At 36.0% G+C, this 22,087-nt stretch overlaps 1 protein-coding gene across 1 annotated transcript in view; it reads right to left on the bottom strand.

Moving 5' to 3' along the window:
• Positions 1-22,087, bottom strand: part of USH2A (usherin) — a 775,536-nt gene that overhangs the window by 141,179 nt on the left and 612,270 nt on the right. The window contains exons 56-58 of the mRNA XM_059905730.1: positions 16,902-17,085; positions 15,373-15,530; positions 113-271 (exon numbers count right to left, since the gene is read on the bottom strand). Of these exons, the coding sequence (XP_059761713.1) occupies positions 113-271; positions 15,373-15,530; positions 16,902-17,085 (501 nt within the window). The remainder of the gene's footprint in view (positions 1-112; positions 272-15,372; positions 15,531-16,901; positions 17,086-22,087) is intronic.

The following is a 22,087-nucleotide window of genomic DNA, read 5'->3' as shown; positions in this document are numbered from 1 at the left end:
ATGTTAGTCTTTGTATTTGAATTGAGAATCTATTCCTTTTTAAGGAATTTTTTTTTTAAATAAAATACTTTTTAATAAAAAAACCCCGGACGAGTGTCTGAAAGACTTTCACCATTTTGACATGCTTGTATCCTTGTTTCATACTGTGTGGATGGAGCCAAATTTTCCAGAAGGATGGACTGATCATGACCAGCAGAGAAGATCAGAGGTGCTACACTTCCAGCGTTGAGTAAGACATTGTACTCCACAGGTATTTTGGGGGTGAGGATCCCTTTAAAGAGAGAGAGAATAAAAACATGTATGTCTGTTTGGTCAACAAATGTTCCCTTTTTAAAAAAAAAAAAATGTTCCTCTTTTAAGAAAAATGTATGTTTCAAATTTTAAACTTAAAGGTATACTATTGCTTAATATAGCGATTAATAACTGCATGAAACTTAAGTTGGAAAACATTAGAATGCCTATTCCAAAAGTAAGAAATGTTTATCACCCATTTTTGAAAACAAATATAATAATTCTATTCAATGATATACTCTACAGGCAAATAAAAACGAAGGCATATTTCAAGGCAAATACATACAAGGCAATTAGAAATGGTCATATATTTTTCCTAGGCTTACTTACTCTTAAAGTACATTAAAAAACCCCACCAGTTTTGCTTGTGACAATAATTTTTCTGTAGGCATTGTGTATGCATCTCATCTGACACGGATCCTTGACATAATAGCCCATAAAGTATCCAAATCATAGTCTACCTAGAGAATTCCCAGTGCATTAATTATTGAGTCAGGACAGTCCACTCTGTCAGTGAGACTTATGGACCTAAATGTATATGAAATTTGGGATCAAAAACTGTCATTTTTCACAATGCCTCCTAAAGAAAGAAGGTCCTGTCAGTTTAGCCTCTTTACAATCTATTCATAGAATTAAGTGCCTGTAAGTTTTATTTGGCCATGAACAACATGCACACTTTCTTAAGCAGAGATTATGAGCCTTGAATGAAGAATATATTGAAACTTTAGGCCCACTAAAGTTTCTTATTGATCTGACAGCTTCTAACGTGTGGGCTTCGTTACTTACCTTCCTAATACTTAAGTAAGTTTCTTTGCTACAGAAACAAAAAAATGTACAGCACAGGACTAAAGAATGAGGTCTAAAGAATGAAATGTGGTTTTGCTTTTTGTAGCTACAGCTCCAATGTATGAGGGGCAGAAGAGCTAGTAAATACCAGAGGTGCTCAGTATTTTGTGTAGGATAGATGAAAACAAGGAGTCTCTGAAGGAAATATTGATCCTCATCAGAAGGACTCATCAATCATTTCCTTTGGAAAGGTGCTAGATGGTGCTGAATTTGGCAACCCAGGCTGAGAATTTTAATTTTAAATTTAGAGCATCCTAATTAAACTCTTGCTTTTGTCCTTAGAGTTTAACTTACTGTTATTCTATCATCGATTCCTAAATTCTTCTCTCTGGCTTTATACCTTTGCTCGTGATCCAGATTTGTATTTTGAACAGCTTCCTTCCCAGAGACCTCAATTGTAACAGGTCCAAAAAAGAATTACACTATTTTCCACTCCCAAACCTGTTATTCTTCTTTGGTTTCCTCTCTCCATTTCCCTACACTGGAGGCCTTGGAGTAAGACCCTTAGAGTAGACCCTGCCTTCTTCACTCTCAAGCTCAAGTGACAAGTATATTCTATCATTTGTTTCTTCAAGAAGTTTGGGTTTTATATATAATCAGTGAACAATGGATTGAAAACATGTGAGCCAGGAAGTAGGGTTACCAGTTGGAAAGTGGTTGCATGGTTGTAGCAATAACAAAACAAGAACAGCATTTCATTGCATTCCTGTCTTATGCCAGGCAACAAACATTATCTCATTTCACATCACTAGAATGTCAACTTCATACAGCTGGGGACTTTGTTCTTCTCTTGAAGGTAGTTTCAGTGCTTAGATTTTAGTACAGAGCAGTAGCTCAAATGTTGATTGAATGAATGAATGAAACCACATGACAATATTGTAAGGTAAATATCACTAACATTTTTTTAAAATGAGAAAACCAAGGGCCAGAGGAGAAACGTTGCAGATATCACACAGATTAATTGGGGTGGCCAGACTTGAACTCAGGCCCATTTGATACCAAAGCTTATCTCTCTATATTTATGCTGTCTCTTGATAATAAAGACTTGGATTAGGACAATCGGGGGAAAAAGTGAAAGGATAATTTTGAGAGAACATGCATAGACAGGCAGAACAGGTCTTGCAGACTGATTAGATACAGCGAAAAAAGTGATGGAGGAATTAGAATTACCACTGATGGAACGAAATTATAGGTAAATATTTAAAGTTCTGAAGAGCAGGTTTTCCAAACCAGGATACACACACCCTGGACATTTGTGGACTTTTGTCCAAGTATTTTTGGAGACAAGGACAAACATGTCCCTCTTTCCCAAAATCAATTTGACTTGTAAAATTTGTGAAATACACAACTCCCCTGCCCAAGCTAGGGAAAACCAGCAGAATCCCGCTATCCCTTGTTCACAAAAATTGGGTGTGGATTTTTCTCCCTAAAAAGCACAAGACTAGAAAATTTTATGTGTAGTGAGTGATGGGAAATTTCTCTACTCAGTTTTTTTAACTCTATCGTCACTTCAGAGTGAACTGTACACCAGCCGAAAAAGTTTATGCAGACATAACCAGTGTGTTGAACAAGTACAGATACTATTCGTGGTGAAGTCAAAACACAATTTAATTTTTGTCACTTACTATTGCTTTAAAATGAATTTATTATGTGTAATCTTGCTCAGACATGGGATGAAAAGTTGGCTGGGACCATGATGTTTCTGCTCAGTCTCAGGTAATAGACAATTCTATATTATTTTTTTCAGATATCACAACAAAGATTAATATCTAGAAAATTTAAGTAAATTCATTTTCTCTTTAATGGTATAGTGAGTATATGTAATGAGCTCATTTAGAAGATATTCTTCAAGGCCTAACTCTCAACTGCAAGACAAAACTGGGAATGTTTTTACTGCTCCCAACAAGACTGCTATAATTATGAAGTTTGAGAGTTGTATGAAGGGGGTTGATTACAGGGAGCGTTGGAGACTCTGAATTTATTAATAGGTGAGGAAAACTTAAGTACTGTATTAGAGGTAAAATAAAGAGCAATATAATCAGGTTTTTTTTTTTTTTTTTTTCCCTGCTAAAGATGTTCTTTGGGGAGAATTGCTCGAGGTAGTAAAAGAGATTGAAGAGTGAATCAATACCCTCTTGGTTTGCAATTTGACCTTTCACAGCAGGAAGATATGCTTATGGGAATATCCATCCAGAGTATCTTGGCATGTCACAGCATCCCACCTCAGATTTGGGGCATTTCTTCTGGTCGTTACCCTGACATAGTCTATAAAGCAGTGGGAAAAAAAGGTTGCTGTTTGTACACACATATATATGATGAAATGAAGAGAGGAAGAATTGCTTGGACATTGGAGTCGGCTTTCTTCAGATTGACTTAATATCCTGAAATATAACAGCATATCATGCTTTAACTAAAGAGATTAATAGAAAATGTACCCCTGAATGATAAATTATACAATACATTATTTGGGGGATAGAGACAAACACACTGGAATTCAATGCCAAATTTGCATGAATTTTTAAGATAAAAAGCAAGACCTTAAAAAAATTGCAAGGTTATGGTGATTGCTTTAGGTTTTTTCCAAACCTCCTGGGATTGCATGTTCATTCTGTCTTCTCTGATCTTAGGGTAGAACTTGTAGAAAAGTTTGACAAACACACACTTGAAAAATATGCCATGAGTCTTGAACTAGATAAACCACAGAATGGAGTCAGATGAAATCCCTCTTCCACCTTCATTTGTCCCTGGTAAATTATCCACCCTCTATGGATGCCAGTCTCTTCACCTGTAAAATGATGACACTAATAGCCACGTCTTAAAGTGCTGAAAGGATTAAATTAAAACATGTATGTAAAGCATTTTAGTTCATTACTGCAAATAGAAAGTACTGAATAAATGACAGACATCTCTACAAAACAAAAGGAAATGGAACGAAATGCAAAAAAACCCCCCAAAAACCCACAGTTATGACACTGTTTTCATGTGCCTTCTAACACTTCTGAACCCATCTTTATATAAAGCTGCTATTCTAATTACTAAGCAATGTTATATTGAATCAAGTAAATATCTTTATAACTATTTTGTTACCTAGTTTTATTTTTTATGTATACTTGGATGTGGTCAACTTGTCTTCCTGTAACGATATCCTAGTCTTCATTCTCAGCAGTAATTTAGAGTGGTCTTCCCTTCGATTTGTCTGAGGTTGCACCTCATTATATGTCTTTAGTCTGTACCTACTGGTCTGCTTCCAGTAACTTCTCTGCTTAAAAGGACAGGACTCCTAGGAGGTCAGGGAACAAAACTGTACTTCCACCACATTTCAAATATAGACATAATCTTGATCATGGCTGGTCAAAGCATGAACCCAGAAAAGGCAATTTTCCACATCTTGGTTAATAAATGTCCTCTACATACACCTATAAGGTGTTGAAACAGAAAATGCTCCTTGAAGCTGTGAACATGTCAAGCACTGACATGCATTTATTTAGGAAGAGGGCCCCCTCCACTGTCATAATTTACAGGACAGTGACATGAAAGCCTCCTGTGTTCCTGCAAACCCTAGACCATCTGCAATGAGTCTGAAACGACCTAGCCCCCTGGTATTCTGATGACTAAATGAAATGAAATGGGCATATTTGTTAAAGTCAGCTGGTAAGCCACACGACTTGGTTAGTTCCTGAGTTCATAAATTTATGTCAGAGCAAGAGGAGCAGTGGAAACTCACGAGAACCAATTTACCCTAAGTGCAAATGGCAGTTTTGTTATTTGGTGTCAAAGTTACCAGTTGCACGATGACAAGCTGCCATAACACATTTTCCTGTTCACTAAAGAACAAGGATTTCGTTGGTTAATATTCCTTGCAAGGCTCCTTTTCATAATTTACAACAACTAGATGCTGATAGGTTATTTAACATTTATGAAGTTAAGATGTAATCAGAAAAACCCTGATTATCTTTACAAATAAAAAAGTTAAATTATTCAACTTTTTTTTCCTCTGTGGCTTCATTTCACAGCAGGTGCATACTTTACAATGGGACAAGTCAATCAAATAAAGCTTTTTTAAAATCTTTTTTTAGGAGCTGAAACAAGAACAATTCTAAGAGGAAAACTATTAATCCGGTTTGATAGCCACGTTTGCTTCAAACCACGGGCTGTGCTTCATATAATGCTTTTAACAAATTAGCCCAATGTCTCCTTTGTAGAGATAGGGGTATCTTGGTTATGTCCTTTGGGGGCCAAGGAAGTGAAACCAGACCCTCTTGAACACACATCCATACCAATTGTATGGAAATTTTACGTAGTTTGTATAATAGTTATCATTTTATGCCTCTTCTACCCAACTAGATGGTAGGGTTCTTGACAAGAGGGACGATGTCTCATTCATTCTTCTTTTTAACTTTCAAAATGTCGCATCGTGCCTCGCTCCTGAGAGGGGCCCAGTAAACATTTTCACGTTTGTTAAAATGAATAGATGAATCAATCCACTCAAATGTAAATGAATTACATCCTATGAAATTTTAAGCTACAAACAAAATGATCCTACTGGGTTACCGGATGAACTGCCCTTGAACTACTTGAACTACTCATTTATGTTTGCTGTATCTATGGCAATTTTTTTTTTTTTTTTTTTTTTTTTTTAGTTTTGAACTGAATCATAGTATAATGCAGAAAAAAAATCATTTGCTTTATGTACTGTTTAGTGAAAAAATATAGTACAGTGGGTTTGCTCATAGAATTTGGAGTCAGATTCAGTGTGGGTTGGCTCTGACACCTATGTGATGAATCACCTAGAGAAAAAAAGCTTTTAACATCGAAATTGACTTTTCTCATTAGCAACACAGGGAGAACATTGGACATACTACACATTGTTATGAACATTAAATAGATAAGTGTTAATCTCTTGGAAAATGCCTAGCACATATTAGAACTCAATAAGGTGAGATAAATTTATTAAACACCCAAAGCAAAGGCAACAAAAGCAAAAATAAACAGATGGGACTACATCAAACTAAAGAGCCTCTGCACAGCAAAGAATGAATAGAATCAATAGAATGAAAAGACCACGTATGGAATGGGAGAAAATATTTGCAAACCACATAGCTGATGAAGGATTAAATATCCAAAGCATACAAGGAACCCCTACAACGCAAGAGAAAAAAAAAAAAAAAAAATCCAATTCAAAAATGGACAAAGGACCTAATACATTTTTCCAAGGAAGACATACAAACGACCAACAGGTACATGAAAAGGTGCTCACTATCAATAATCATCAGGTAAATGCAAATCAAAACCACAGTGAGATATCACTTCACACCTGTTAGGATCCCTATTATCAAAAAGACAAGAGATAAATGCTGATGAGAATGTGGAGAAAAAAGAACCCTTGTATATCACTGTTGGGAATGTAAACTGGTACAGGCACTATGGAAAACAGTATGGAGGTTCCTCAAAAAATTAAAAGTAGGACTACTATATGATCCATCAATTCTACTTCTGGGTATGTATGCAAAGGAAATGAAATCATTATCTCAAAGAGATAGCTGCACGCCTATGTTCACTGCAGCATTATTCACAATAGCCAAGGATTAGAAACAACTAATGTCCTAAATGTCCATTAATGGATGACTGGATAAAGAAAATGTGATATATATTCAATGGACTATTGTTCAACCTCAAAAAAGATGGAAATCCTGCCATTTGCTACAACATGGATGAACCTAGAGGGCACTGTGCTAAGTGAAACAGACAGAGAAAGACAAATACCTAATGGTATCGCTTATATATGGAATCATTAAAAAAAAAGTTGAACCTATAGAAACAGTAAATGCTGGTTGCCAGGGGCTGAGAGAATGGGGGAAATAGGGAGAGGTTGGTAAAAGGGTGCAAACTTTCAGTTATAAGATGAATAAGGTCTGAGGATCTATTGTGTAACACAGTGACTATAGTTGATAATACTGTATTGTGTAATTGAAATTTTCTAAGAGAATAGAACTTGTGTTCTCACCAAGAAAAAAAAAAAAAGAAGAGAAAAGAAAAAAGAGGAAATATATGAGATGATGAATGTGTTAATTAAATCAATGGTGGGAATCCCTTCACAATATATACGTGTATCAAATGATCACGTTATACACTTTAAATATATCACCATTTTATTTGTCAATTATACCTCAGTAAAAGTGAAAAGATAAGTGAAGTAATATGCAAAATAAACTACAAATCACTGAAATGAGTTTTACATTTTCTTCTGAAACTCACCACTACTTGTCACTTGGCTATTACCCTTACAAGAAACCCGAAACAATTACCAATGTTGAATCATCCCAATTAATGCAACATGAATTCTTTAGAAAGCTTAATGCCAATTTTGACTTTAAATGGATAGTATCTGATGTAATACACTGCAGTTGATGAGTTCACTGAACACCAAGATGCTTAATGTCTACCCACAGGCCATATTGTGGCTAGCTACCCTTTAATCAAAACTTGATTAATAAAAATCATTTATATTCCTAAGCAATATTAATTTAAATGATTTCTCAGTAGAAGAACTGTTGCCAATTCTTTTCTTTAATGGACTAAGAGATAAATGTGACAGGAAAAGCACCATTATTTCAATATTATACATTAAGCCTAAATAACTCACCATCTTTAGTGAGAAAAAGCGGGTGTTGAATCCAATGATATTGTTAATTAGGAGATGATTAAGGGCTAGGATAGATCAAAACAGAGTCATCACCTTGATAAATTAGAAAGTCCCATTATTACCTTCAGAGTTTAAATAATTTTGAATGTTTGGATTCTGAAATGGCATGGACGCCTATCTCCATTCTTAATCTGAATAAACCATTTATGTCCCATGAAGTATTTTCTTCTTCATTTTTCTATATATTTTCAACCATTAAGGTAACATATATCCTTTTCTCTCTTTAATATGAATGTGTAAATTCTGACCCAAGTTTCAGAGCTTGTAAAAGGTGAGAAGAAATGTTTAGGAATAAACTAATCTGGTTTACGTTGTCTGTAGATTCAAATAAGAACAGCCAGCATATACCCAGTGCCCACTGAATGTGGGCTTCTATAGGAAATCAAGTGTTTGAATAATTTTAAACAGCAGAAAATCCAAAATTTATTTATATTTGCCTGAATGATAAATTTTAGAAGCTTACTCAACATTTTGTTTCTTTAATACTTTAACAAACATTTTATAAGGACATGTTGTTTGTGTATCATCTGATTTGAAAGTACAAATGATGTATAGAAGAGCGGAAATTCTTGGTTTTTTTTGAGTTCGGAGGGTTTTGATAATCTTACCGCTAACGTTTGTCAAGTAATAATGAGAAAGTAAACTAGGATTTACTTGGGAGGTAAAAGAATGTCTACAAAGGGCTTAAAATGGTCTTTGAATAATCTCTCTGTAGTTATTTGAGAAATGACTCTTTTCCTTTCCCACCTCATTAAAATCTTCCTGGACCTGGAATCTAGTTTTGCTAAGTCATGTCTATTCTTTCTACACTTCTGGATGGGTCAGTAAAGGCTTCTGGTTACTAGTTCCCTCACGCCTCAGGAGATAACTATTGCCAGGTAGATATTTTCCCTTCAGGGGCTTGTCATTTTCCACCATTAATTCTTCTGGTCTTGACATGCCCCGCAAAAAATATTTTCTCCCCAAATCGTTTGGTTTTCCCCAACACCTAGCTCTGTTTCTTGGCCCTCTATGCTACTATTTCAAAAAACCTAGTTGCTCTATCATAAATCTAGAAGACTTTGGGCAATAAATGGAAAGTGTGATTTGGATTTAAGAGTAAAGCCAAGACAGGAAGGAATTGCTCTTATAAGGCAGCAGAAGAGCGCAGACCTGAATCTGAATTCAGGCTGTGTGACCTTGAGTAAATTATATTACTTCTTCAAGATTCAAGTTTCTTATCTTAATATTTTGATAATGATACTACTTGTCTAGCAGGGTTTGCATGAGAATTAACTGCAGTAAGGCAGGGAAAGTGCTTATCAAATTGTTTGGCACATACTAGGAATTTAAAAAATGGCAAATATACAGAAGTAATGTTAATGAATATATGATATTTATCACAATTTCTCTTCCCCTGAATATTCTCATATATCCTCTGGCCTGAACCCCTTTTACTAATAGGATTTATAAACAATAAGGCAATTTATAGATAACATTGATAATTAACAATGTGTAAACTGAAAGCCCACATAATTGCACGGGTCATTTTCTGTTGCCAGGCAACACAGAGATATTTTTCTCCCAGCAACTTACCTGTGTAAGGTCACTCTGTCCTTACTGACCACAAAACAAAATACGTGTGAAAAAAATCAGTTAACCACTATTTTGGCTTTGGAGATTCAAGGGAAACTGGTTTGATCTGCATTTTCAGAGATTTATTGTAATTGACCACTTTTGACCACCCATGATGCGGGTGATCCATGGTTACTAAACTTGGAGCTCAACGTCATCTGCCGAACTTAACTCTAGCCCAGGACATTCTTATTCAGTAAACTTGGGGTTGAGAATCTGTCTTTGCACAAGCTTTCCAGGTGATCCTAATATTCACTCAGGTTTGGGAACTACAGGTATGGACTGTTTTGTCCATTTTTCATCTCTGCGTATGATGTAATCACTTTGTAATGGCAGGAGGGTATGATGAATACCTAGAAAGTTCTTGATTGTCAGCAAATAAACAACCTCCAGTTATAACAAGTCTGTTTTCTTCCTGTTTAAAATATATATTTGTGACTATTCAGGAACAGAAAATGTTTTTATTATCCAAATCAAAACACAGCATGAGGTACTTTCCAATAAAATCAACTGTAGATTATACACAAGTCAAAATCATCTTCCTGTTTACTAAGTTCAAAATCCTTCTAGGCACCAGGAAAAAAGTTTAATTTAAGACTTTAATCTTTCCATATATTACAGGGTTTCTGTAATGGATTTTGTGCATCTGAAACTAGAAGATTGACAGGCCTGGATTTATTAACCACTGGTTACATGGTCAGAGCTAGTGTGTAAAGCATTTCTACAATATCCCTTAGGCTGGACTGGAATGAACAATTTCTACAAAATTGAGGTAGACAAGAGTTAAGGTGACATTAAAAAAGCAAAACTTGTGCCTTATTTCACAATGATCCTTTTCTAAATATAAACGTTATACTTTAAACATGAAAATATGATATTGAACTCAAAGAAAAAAATGACAAAATTCTGGGAAATTTGAAAGAAATCTTAAAAATTTACAAACCCAATCTTGCAATATGCAGTTTTATCATTTTGAAAGTGGAGGCCTTGGGACCTAGCAGATTTTGGGGCAAATACATATTTATTTATTTAACATCTTCATTGGAGTATAATTGCTTTACAATGGTGTGTTACTTTGTGCTTTATAACAAAGTGAATCAGCTATACATATGCATATATGCCCATATCTCCTCCCTCTTTTGTCTCCCTCGAACCCTCCCTATCCCACCCCTCTAATTGGACACAAAGAATCAAGCTGATCTCCCTGTGCTATGTGGCTGCTTCCCACTAGCTATCTATTTTACATTTGGTAGTGTATATATGTCCATGACACTCTCTCACTTCATCCCAGCTTACGCTTCCCCGCCTCTGTGTCCTCAAGTCCATTCCCTACATCTATGTCTTTATTCCTGTCCTACCCCTAGGTTCTTCAGAACCATTTTTTTTTTTTTTTTTTTTTTTTTTAGATTCCATATATATGTGTTAGCATACGGTATTTGTTTTTCTCTTTCTGACTTACTTCACTCTGTATGACAGTCTCTAGGTCCATCCACCTCACTACAAATAACTGTTTCATTTCTTTTTATGGCTAATATTCCATTGTATATATGTGCCACATCTTCTTTATCCATTCTTCTGTCGATGGACACTTAGGTTGCTTCCATGTCCTGGCTATTGTAAATAGAGCTGCAATGAACATTGTGGTACATGACAACTTTGAATTATGGTTTTCTCAGGGTATATGCCCAGTAGTTGGATTGCTGGGTCGTATGGTAGTTCTATTTTTAGTTTTTAAGGAACTTCCATACTGTTCTCCATAGTGGCTGTATCAACTTACATTCCCACCAACAGTGCAAGAGGGTTCCCTTTTCTCCACACCCTCTCCAGCATTTATTGTTTCTAGATTTTTTGATGATGGCCATTCTGACTGGTGTGAGGTGATACCTCACTGTAGTTCTGATTTGCATTTCTCTAATGATTAGTGATGTTGAGCATCCTTTCATGTGTTTGTTGGCAATCTGTGTATCTTCTTTGGAGAAATGTCTATTTAGGTCTTCTGCCCATTTTTGGATTGGGTTGTTTGGTTTTTTTAGATGTTGAGCTGCACGAGCTGCTTGTAAATTTTGGAGACTAATCCTTTGTCAGTTGATTCATTTGCAAATATTTTCTCTAATTTTGAGGGTTGTCTTTTTGTCTTGTTTATGGTTTCCTTTGCTGTGCAAAAGTTTTAAAGTTTCATTAGGTCCCATTTGTTTATTTTTGTTTTTATTTCCATTTCTCTAGGAGCTGGGTCAAAAAGGATCTTGCTGTGATTTATGTCATAGAGTGTTCTGCCTATGTTTTCCTCTAAGAGTTTGATAGTGTCTGGCCTTACATTTAGGTCTTTAATCCATTTTGAGTTTATTTTTGTGTATGTTGTTAGGGAGTGTTCTAATTTCATTCTTTTACATGTAGCTGTCCAGTTTTCCCAGCACCACTTATTGAAGAGGCTGTCTTTTCTCCATTGTATGTTCTTGCCTCCTTTGTCGTAAATTAGGTGCCCATATGTGCGTGGGTTTATCTCTGGGCATTTTGTCTTGTACCATTGATCTATATATCTGTTTTTGTGCCAGTACCATACTGTCTTGATTACCATAGCTTTGTAGTATAGTCTGAAGTCAGGGAGCCTGATTCTTCCAGCTCCGTTTTTCTTTCTCAGGATTGCTTTGGCTATTCGTGGTCTTTTGTGTTCCCATATAAATTGTGAAATTTTTTGCTCTTGTTCTGTGAAAAAATGCCATTGGTAGTTTGATAGGGATTGCACTGAATCTGTAGATTGCTTTGGGTAGTACAGTCATTTTCACAATATTGATTCTTCCAATCGAAGAGCATGGTATATCTCCCCATCTGTTTGTATCATCTTTAATTTCTTTCATCAGTGTCTTATAGTTTTCTACATACAGGTCTTTTGTCTCCTTAGGTAGGTTTATTCCTAGGTATTTTATTCTTTCTGTTGCAGTGGTAAATGGGAGTGTTTCCTTAATTTCTCTTTCAGATTTTTCATCATTAGTGTATAGGAATGCAAGAGATTTCTGTGCATTAATTTTGTATCCTGCTACTTTACCAAATTCATTGATTAGCTCTAGTAGTTTTCTGGTAGCATCTTTAGGATTCTCTATGTATAGTATCATGTCATCTGCAAACAGTGACAGCTTTATTTCTTCTTTTCCAATTTGGATTCCTTTTATTTCTTTTTCTTCTCTGATTGCTGTGGCTAAAACTTCCAAAACTATGTTGAATAATAGTGGTGAGAGTGGACAACCTTGTTTTGTTCTTGATCTTAGAGGAAATGGTTTCATTTTTTGCAAATACATGTTTAAAATGAATAATTAAAGATAAAAATAATTATCCGAAAATTATCACTACCTATAGAATATTATACAGACCAGATAATATATACCAACTATATAAATTATCTCATTTAATGTTTACAACAACCCTACATGTAGGTACTATCATTGTCTCCATTTTACAGATGGAGATAACTGAGACTCAAAGAAACTGACTTATTTAAAGTCAGCTAATAGCTGGCACAAATATATGATATTGCTTGTATGTGGAATATAAAAAAATGATACAAACGAACTTATTTACAAAACAGAAATAGAGTCACAGATGTAGAAAACAAACTTATGGTTACAGATGTAGAAAACAAACTTATATAGAAAACAAACTTATGGGGAAAGGGTGGGGGAGGGATAAATTGGGAGACTGGGATTGACATACACACTACTATATATAAAATAGATAACTAATAAGAACCTACTGCATAGCACAGGGAACTCTACTCAATACTCTGTATGACCTACACGGGAAAAGAATCTAAAAAATAGTGGATATATGTATATGTATAACTGATTCACTTTGCTGTACACCTAAAACTAACACAACATTGTTATAGTTGATAACACTGTATCAACTATACTCCAATAAAAAATTTTTAAAAAAAGAAACATGTTTTCAAATCCTTACTGAGTATGAAGTCTTCAGATTAGCAATGACAATTTAGGTGTGTAATAATATGAAAATGACATGTAATTTGATAAACCAGGGGTCCCCAAACCCCAGGCTGCAGATGGTACTGGTCTGTGGCCTATTAGGAACCGGGCTGCACAGCAGGAGGTGAGCAGCGGGAGAGTGAGCGAAGCTTCATCTGCCGCTCCCCATCGCTCCCCAGAGCTCACATTACCGCCTGAACCATCCCCCACCCCATCCGTGGAAAAACTGTCTTCCACGAAACCGGTCCCTGGTGCCAGAAAGGTTGGGGACCCCTGTGATAAACCATGAAACTTCCTGGTCACTTGGCTAGAAAATCATCAACTTTGCATAGCACCCTGGATTTTCTTTATTGCTCTTTGAGAACTTGGATGGTAAAAGACCCTGCACTGAATCTGAGAAGTCTCCAGCCAATAGTCTGAATCTGGCCTCAGGCTGGCTCTGTGATGCCTCATTTTACTTTGTGGAGCAAAAATACCACGGTACTATAAGAATGCCAAGGAGAAATATGCTAAAAGGCTGCAAGTTGGCCACGCTCTTCCATGAAGGTAGAAATCAATTCCATAAAAGGATATGTAAGTTTGTATATTTTTCACAGCAGGAGATTTGTATTTATTCCTCTGTTAAAATTAAGAGCAGAGTTCAAGAATAGCTATGCTTCTAAAACTGAGATCCGGATTATAGCACTTTATGACACATACCGGCGCTATTGATTATTCTTTTGTGTTTTGTTTAATTTAATATGTTGTATGTTCATTTTAATACAAAGGTGGATGAAATAATTTATACTTGATATCTTAGAGCAACTTAAGTTTTTCTTTGCTTAGAAAGCTCTTCAGAGATTTTCTCCTGCAAATTTGTCCCCCAAAAGATCCTTTTTTCTTTGATCTGAGATTATGACATCAGAAGGATGTTGGTTCATGAGAATTTAAGTTTTATATACTGGGTTGGCCAAAAAGTTCGTTCAGGTTTTTCCATACCATCTTACAGAAAAACCCGGACAAACTTTTTGGCCAACCCAATATTATGCCTTTATGTTATCTTTATGCCTAAATTACATGTTTTGACTAAGTTATGTGTTCAATTCAATGCAAAATATGTCTGTTAATTATTTTATGGAATGGATCTGTTGATAGCCCAAATGACTGTTAACCAATTATTTTCAGTACCATGTTGAAATGTGGCTAAACTTAATCTGATGGGGACAATATGGGTTTGTGTTAATTTCATGTTTCAATTTCATGTTAAGACTAGATATTAAAAATAAACTCACATATCTTTGAAGTTTATTTAACACCTTAATCAGTTTTAAATTTTACTGAAACAAAACTTCCAAATATCCCTCATGTTAAAAGACAGCGCAAGCAGATTTCACTCTAATCCTTAATCCACAGTGTTAATGCAATCAGAGTTTTACCTGAGGATGATGATTATATTCCAAATATAATATTGCACTAAACCACAAAAGCAACCTACTAGTGACTCAGTGGTTTGATGGAGGTTACACAGCTTAGAGAGGTAAAATTCAGCTACTATATAACTGGTCACAACTCAAGAGACATGGGTGGAGTGGTCTAGTTTCTTCCTGAATTCTCCATTCACTACTATAATATAATGCCAATGATTCAATCTAGGGAATCCTGTAGAAATGGATGCTCAAGGTAGTTCAGACCTATGTGACTTACCTTGCATATGTATGAATAAGAAAAGAGATTTTTAGGCTCTGGTACTTGAAAGAAAGTGTTGCTTTGATAGAAAAGTATATATCTAGGTATCTATATATCTTTATCTACACACCTACAGAATATGTCCTTCTGATTTACTAAATTTACTAAATTCACATTTCCAGTCCTACCTCCAATTAATTTCCTCTGAAATGTTTTATGTACACATGCGCATATGCGCGCGTGCGCACACACACACAGAGAGGTTTTATTTCTTACCTGGTGGGGTCCAAGCTACATATATGGAATCAGGTCCAATTACTGTGATGTTATATGGAGGCCGGATTTCTTCTGGTGTTAATATAGGTGTCTGTATAATGTACTCATTACTGGGACTGCTGCCACCTCCAGTAGTAGCTTCCAGCTTATAAATGTACCTATATTTAAAAAAGAAAGAATTGTGATAAGGCAATGCACAAGATAATTGGACAGTGATTGCTGGCGTTTCTATCTATTGCTTTGTTCTAAATTTGTGACAAATTGCAAATTCTTTGTTCCCCATCCAGAGACTTTACCATAGACCTTATAGTTTTTCTAGCACAGGGAACATTCTCTCCAGGACATCACTATTTCGGACACTTTCCTATTTTATTTTATTTTATTTTTTATTTTTTTAAAATATGGGCATTTTTAAATGTAAATTTATTATTTTAATTAATTAATTAATTAAGTTTTGGCTGCGTTGGGTGTTTGTTGCTGTGCGTGGGCTTTTCTCTAGTTGTGGTGAGCAGGGGCTACTCTTCTACTCTTCGTTGCGGTGCACGGGCTTCTCACTTCAGTGGCTTATCCTGTTGCAGAGCATGGGCTCTAGGCACACGGGGTTCAGCAGTTGTGGTACGCAGGCTCAGTAGTTGCAGCTCGAGGGCTCTAGAGCACAGGCTCATTAGTTGTGGCGCATGGGCTTAGTTGCTCTGTGGCATGTGGGATCTTCCCGGACCAGGGCTCGAACCCGTGTCCCCTGCATTGGCAGGTGGATTCTTAACCACTGCGCCACCAGGGAAGTCTCCCCATTTTATTTTTAACCGTCGAGTAATTCATTGCTTTTCTTAAAGATTTCAGGAAAGTCTTGGAGTGTGCTGGTGGACTGTGGAGGATTCAAATGAATCTTCTCCAGTTTTAAATGGGTTAGAGTTCAAGGAAATATGTTTAGAGAAAGATGTTTCTAAATTGATCTGCTACTCTCTACAATAAAACTAAATTGATCTCTACTCTCTGTAAGAAAACATCTGTTGATCTAAGATATATTTGATCTCTGCTGAGAAATGAATGGGACTGAATTGCAAATATGTGGAACTTTTCCCCCTCAAACCACTCCTGTCTATACATAGTATAGCAAGTAGAGAAAACATTATCCCAGAAGTAAAGGTTGTTGATGTAAAACAAACCTCTTTAAATCTCTTTTCTTGCTAGTTTAGGGATGCATGATTTTGAAGATCATTTGATAATTCTTAAAATTTAATACTTTGTGTATTTCATATACTAAAAAATTCTCATGTCAAATAAAAGACTAACTGTTTACATTTTTAAGGAATTTCATGTCCTCTGAAGACTAGTGTAATGAGCTAGTGTTTGGGTCTTCAACATCTGAAATGGATTAAGAGATTTCATCAGCTATGGAATGGCTAATATATGAGGAGATTAATTAACCAATTAATTTAATATTGTTTCAGTTGGAGATGGCCTCTTTCTCAACCCTAATAAATCCATAATTCTCACTGTATGATTGGTAAAGTTTTCTTTTAGTTTACCTGCTGTTGGGCTCCAGGTTTTTATCAGTGAAATTCTGCTCCTCACTGCCACCCAGGAAAACCAAGCTTCCATTACGACTCAACTGATATTGAGAAATGAGGCCATTGGGCTTTTCTGGCAGACTCCAATATAATTCCACTGTTGTAGAATTGATGATAATGTGTCGAGGTGTCACCCAAACTCCTGGCAAAAATAACACAATGAAGTTTTATTGCTAGGATAAAGTAAGCACCGTATCAAAAGTCACACCATCACTCCACATGCTATGGTATTTTTATCTGTTGATAAACAAATCTCATGGTGAGCAACAAAAATACATTTTATTTGTTTTGGAGGTAAAGTATATAATTGGGTATAAATATATAAATTTTTTTTAATGCTTTAATTATTATTATTTTTGAATTGCCTTTAGAAAATGAATGCCAGACAACTAGTGGTGGAAACTTTCTCTGTCTTGGCTGTTATCCTGAGTGTAATCAAGACCTAAGAAAATATCCAGGAATTTTCAAATTTGATGCCTACTTACTTGGAATCATAGTCTAGTATTTGCCTGAATTATCAAATTCGATGAACCAGCATACTTTGCCTGTGCCTCTCTGACATTACATGCTGTGCTTCTTTTTTCCTTTCTCTCTGGCTACTTCTTCCAGCCTCATTTACTGGCTTCTCTTCCCTTCCTGGACCTCAAAATGAGGTAGTGCCTCGGAGAACTAGGCTCTCTCCTCTACCCTTCCCTCCCTTCTTCTCCTTTCCTCTCCTCTTCTTTGGCAACAGTGTCTTTGTAGTTGATCTCCATTTAGTCTCAGTTTTAAACATTATCTCTATGTTGAACACTGCCCGATGCATATCGCTATACTAACACTCTCTCCTGAGCTTCAGACACATGAGTTCCACTCTCTACTTGCCTACCTCCATTTAGATGACTAATAACATATCAAAAACCTAAAACATTTAAAACAGAACTCTTGGTTTTCTGGTCTACAATCTATTTGTCTCCAAATCTTATCCAACTATTCATTTTCTTGTGCAAAACACACAAAAATTATCCCTGAGGCTCTTTTCTCACCCCTAAATATATAATCTATCATCGAGTCCTGCAGATTCTACCCTGAATGTGCATAGCCCTTATATTTTTACCTCTCCTGATCCAAACTACATTTCTCCCTCTCATGGACTCCTGTGATAGCCTCTAAACTAGTGTCTGTGTTTTAAATCTTGTCATTCTCTATATCACTGTAATCCTTATAAAAGCATATAAAGTATATATGTAACCTAGTATAATATTCATAAAATATACAGCCCTTTTGAAATTATTCATATAGTATAATTCCAATTCCTTATGATAACCTGTATGGCCCTACATTTTTCTAGCTCTGGACTACCTGGCACCATTCTCTCCATCACTCATGAAGCTCCAGCCACATCAGACTCTTTTCCAGTCTCAGAATGTTTCAAGTTCTTTCTCACCTCTGAGCTTTTGCACTTCCATTCCCTCTCACTGGAACATTTTGGTTCATGACACCATGACAATTGTGTATTTCATTCTCAGATTTCAGTGACCCATGTAAATATCACCTTATCAGGGAGGTCTTATTGACCACTATTCCCTAACTATAACTTTAACCCTATCTAAAGTGATCCTTGTTCCTCTCTATCATATGCCCTTTTCTATTTTCCTCTCAATGCTCATAACATCATAATCATCCTCTTTCTTTGATATCATCATTATATTTTGTTTTTATGACTGTGTGGTCTATTTCCTTCTCCTGCTTTTAATACGAAGTTAGCTCCATGAGGGCAGGGGTCTACTCTGTATTAGTAGTCCATATATCTTTATGGATAGCACAATGCCTCATAAATATTGAATAATTTTGTTGTAAATATATGTCCCGCAAATTACTATGTTAAGTATTCTATGGAATACAAATGCGACTAAGATATGGCTCATTCTTACAAGGAGTTTATACCCTCTGTATAAAAGATAAAATGTGTACACAAATAACTGTAATTCAAGGTCAAATATTTAAGTAGTCTTATCAATGTAAAAATGTATTGATGGAGAACCTAGTGATGAGAAAGATTTTCATGTTGTCATCTGGGCATGCTCTGAATAGACAATGTAACTCTCTTCTTCAGCTTTTAAAAACTCATTTCAATATTAGGTTCTCAATAATCAATAGTTTTTGGTTGATTGTACCTCCTGTGTAAGTTACTCAGGAAAGGGTAAGATTTCAACACTTTTATAAGAAAAGGACATTCAAATGCTATTTACTTAGCAACATTCTGAAAGAATCAAGATCGATTTAAAAATGGCTCAAACTTACTGATTTTCTAAAGAACAGCTTACTCCTGAGAAGAGAGTAGTTCATTTTGTTCTGAAAGCTCACCCTATGTTAGGCACTTGAACAAATCCACAAATCATAATATACATTTATGTTTGGGTCTCTCTGCCAACAGCTGCTGGATGACTCACCCAGCTAATTAGAGTTCTGATTTAAACGTGATATTAGTTTGTTGATTTAAAAGATAAAGTATAAGGCTGTAGTTCATAATCTGCTTCCTGCAGTCCTGTCTTCCTTACCTTGAAGGATGTATTAAAAATCACCAAGGTGCTAGAAAGGCTACTGCTTAGTTTCTGCTTTGAATCAGTCAATGCAGTCTGTGGAAATGCAGGAGTTAATGAGATAAAATGAAGGCACATTTTGGGGTTGCTTTGTGTTTTAAATAAAAGTTGAGTTTTATATTTAGATAAGCTGGTGAAAGCTCTGTTCATGTTGGCAATAACCCTGTGTCCGTTGGTTTGATTTATAAGATGAAATTGGAATGTGTAAAAAACTAATAAGTGCTGTGTTTTCACTTGCATAATGTTATGGAGACTCTCTTATCTTGGCAGCTGCAAGAAATCTTTGATAGGATAAGACCCGCCTTTGGTGAGAGGTCTTAGTAAGTCCCAGGCGAAGAATCTACCTCCCTCGCTGAGCCTGGGTCTCAGTGACATCAGAAAACCTATACTACATAATTGAAGGGCAGAACTGAGGCTGTTCAAGGGAAGGAAATGGATGGTCATGAGGGAAATCATCTAGAAGTGGGGTGGGGAGCAGGTAAACTAGCTGAGAGGTGTAAGAGGGAAAGGTCAGAAGAACACCTTGGTGGGTCTCTTGACATAATAGCTACTAAATAAGGAACATGTCTACTGGATTTGTTTTAACTTTGTCTTGAGTGTCATGCAGTATTACCCATTTCTTATGTCCCTACAAATTCCAAGTCAAAAATCCCAACATTTTTTGTGGATTGGCTTTCCCTTGGAAGTTAATCAAAGAAACCAGTTTTGTATTGGCTGATGTCAGAAGTGCATTGACTTCTGGACCATTTATTGTTTGTTCATTTGTTGACTCAACATTCTACTCAACTTAGTCATTTTCTATGTTGGGCACTGTGAATGTGGGGATAAAGATATATAGTCTTTATCCTCCAAGGAACCTATAGTATCATGATGAATAAAAATGGGTAAATAACAATTTATAGTCCAGTTTGACAAGTGCTTTAAGAAAAGGAAGCTTAGTGTGCTATTAGAGCACTTAGCCATGGTTCCTAAAACAGGCTGGGAGTGAAATGGGGATGGATGGGAAGGGGATGGGGTCAGAGGAGATTTTCACAGTGGGAGACATCTGAGCCAAATTTTGAAAAAATGGGAGTTAGCTGAGTGAGGATGTAGGGAAGGGTATCTAGGCTGAGGGAAACCCACACGAAGTCCTAGAGATAGGGAAAGCATGGTAGAAGTTCAAGTATATCGGCATGACTGGTACATTAAATTGCATATGGGAAAGACCAAAAGACTCGCCAGACTGGCAGAAGTTAAAACTTGAGGGGTCTAATTTGATTTACTAAGAAGATGTGGATTTCTTTCCTCCTGGAAAGAAATGGGATTTTTATGGAGGTAATTAATGTGAGATACGCCTATTTTGGCAAAACTGGAAAAAGAATTGGGATGGTGATTTGAGAAAGAGGAGAAATGGCTAGAGGCAGGGAGACTAGTTAGGAGGCTCTGGAGAAGTTGTAGGTGTCTGAACGAAGGCAATGACAGAAGGGATGGAAAGGAAGAACAAAATTTTAAAAATCCTTAAGATTTAAAATTAATAAAACTTTATGAAGAATTGCCTACTATAACCTAAGGAAAAGAGAAGCATTAAGAATGTCGGTTTGGGGGCTTAGATGATTAGATGGTGGTATTTGAGAGAGGGAAAAGGGAAGAAAAGAAAGTTAGTGGGGAGAGCGATTTTAAACATTGAAATACTGAGGTTGAAATATTTGTAAAACACTTAAATATAAACATCTTGTAGACTGATAGATAGACAGGCCTTAAATTTGTGAGTGTAGGCTTTGTGAAAGCTCTAGAATTTGGGAGCTCTCCACCTTCATTAGGAATTCCAGCTAGTACTGGAGAATTCCAAGGGAGAGCATCAACAGATAAAAGAAGGGCAGAGGAAGAGGAATCTGGAATGAAACTGAAAAAGACTGGTCTTCTTTTCCTTTTGCTTTTTCATATTATCAATGCTAGAGGAAAACATGCCTGCAATTTTGCATGCTTGAACTCTAAAAATGAATGAGAGCTTGCTGGTATGGCAGCAATCCTGAAAAGAGAGCAATAATCCAGTTCAAGCTCTTCCCACTATTTGACTATGGGAACGCCATTTTTCTAGTAGGTTAAAATCGGAGAGAATTAGGTCCAACTTACCAATGGGGTCATAATGTGCTTTGTTTTTTTGTTTGTTTGTTTTTTTTTAGATTGAAAATGAAAGAAATGAGGAGCTCTCAGGGTAGCTAGGAACAAATGCTTCTTTTAATTCTCTCCATATCCACTTAGACACCCAAATGTTAGACCTTCAAACTATGGCTGATTCACTCAACTAGACCTTTTAAAATTAGTTATATTTGGGTTATTAATTTAAAATGATATTATATGTTTATTTCCACTTTAGCAAAACAACACAACTTAATGTTACTGCTGATTTGTTCCCTCACAACCTCCAAGTTAAGCACTCAGACTACATTTATTTCTCATACAAGTTATTCACAATTGGCACTTACACAGCCGGAAAGCATGTTTGTTCTGCAGAGGAAAGCTCATTTAGTTTATTGTTCCTTTGCACAGTTATTTGTGTTAAAGTAAAGGTGCATAAAGTTA

The sequence above is a fragment of the Balaenoptera ricei genome, chromosome 1 (genome assembly GCF_028023285.1).
Source record: "Balaenoptera ricei isolate mBalRic1 chromosome 1, mBalRic1.hap2, whole genome shotgun sequence".
Lineage (NCBI taxonomy): Eukaryota > Metazoa > Chordata > Mammalia > Artiodactyla > Balaenopteridae > Balaenoptera > Balaenoptera ricei.
The sequence above is the reverse complement of the archived record's forward strand: the minus strand, read 5'-3'. Positions and strand labels throughout refer to the sequence as shown.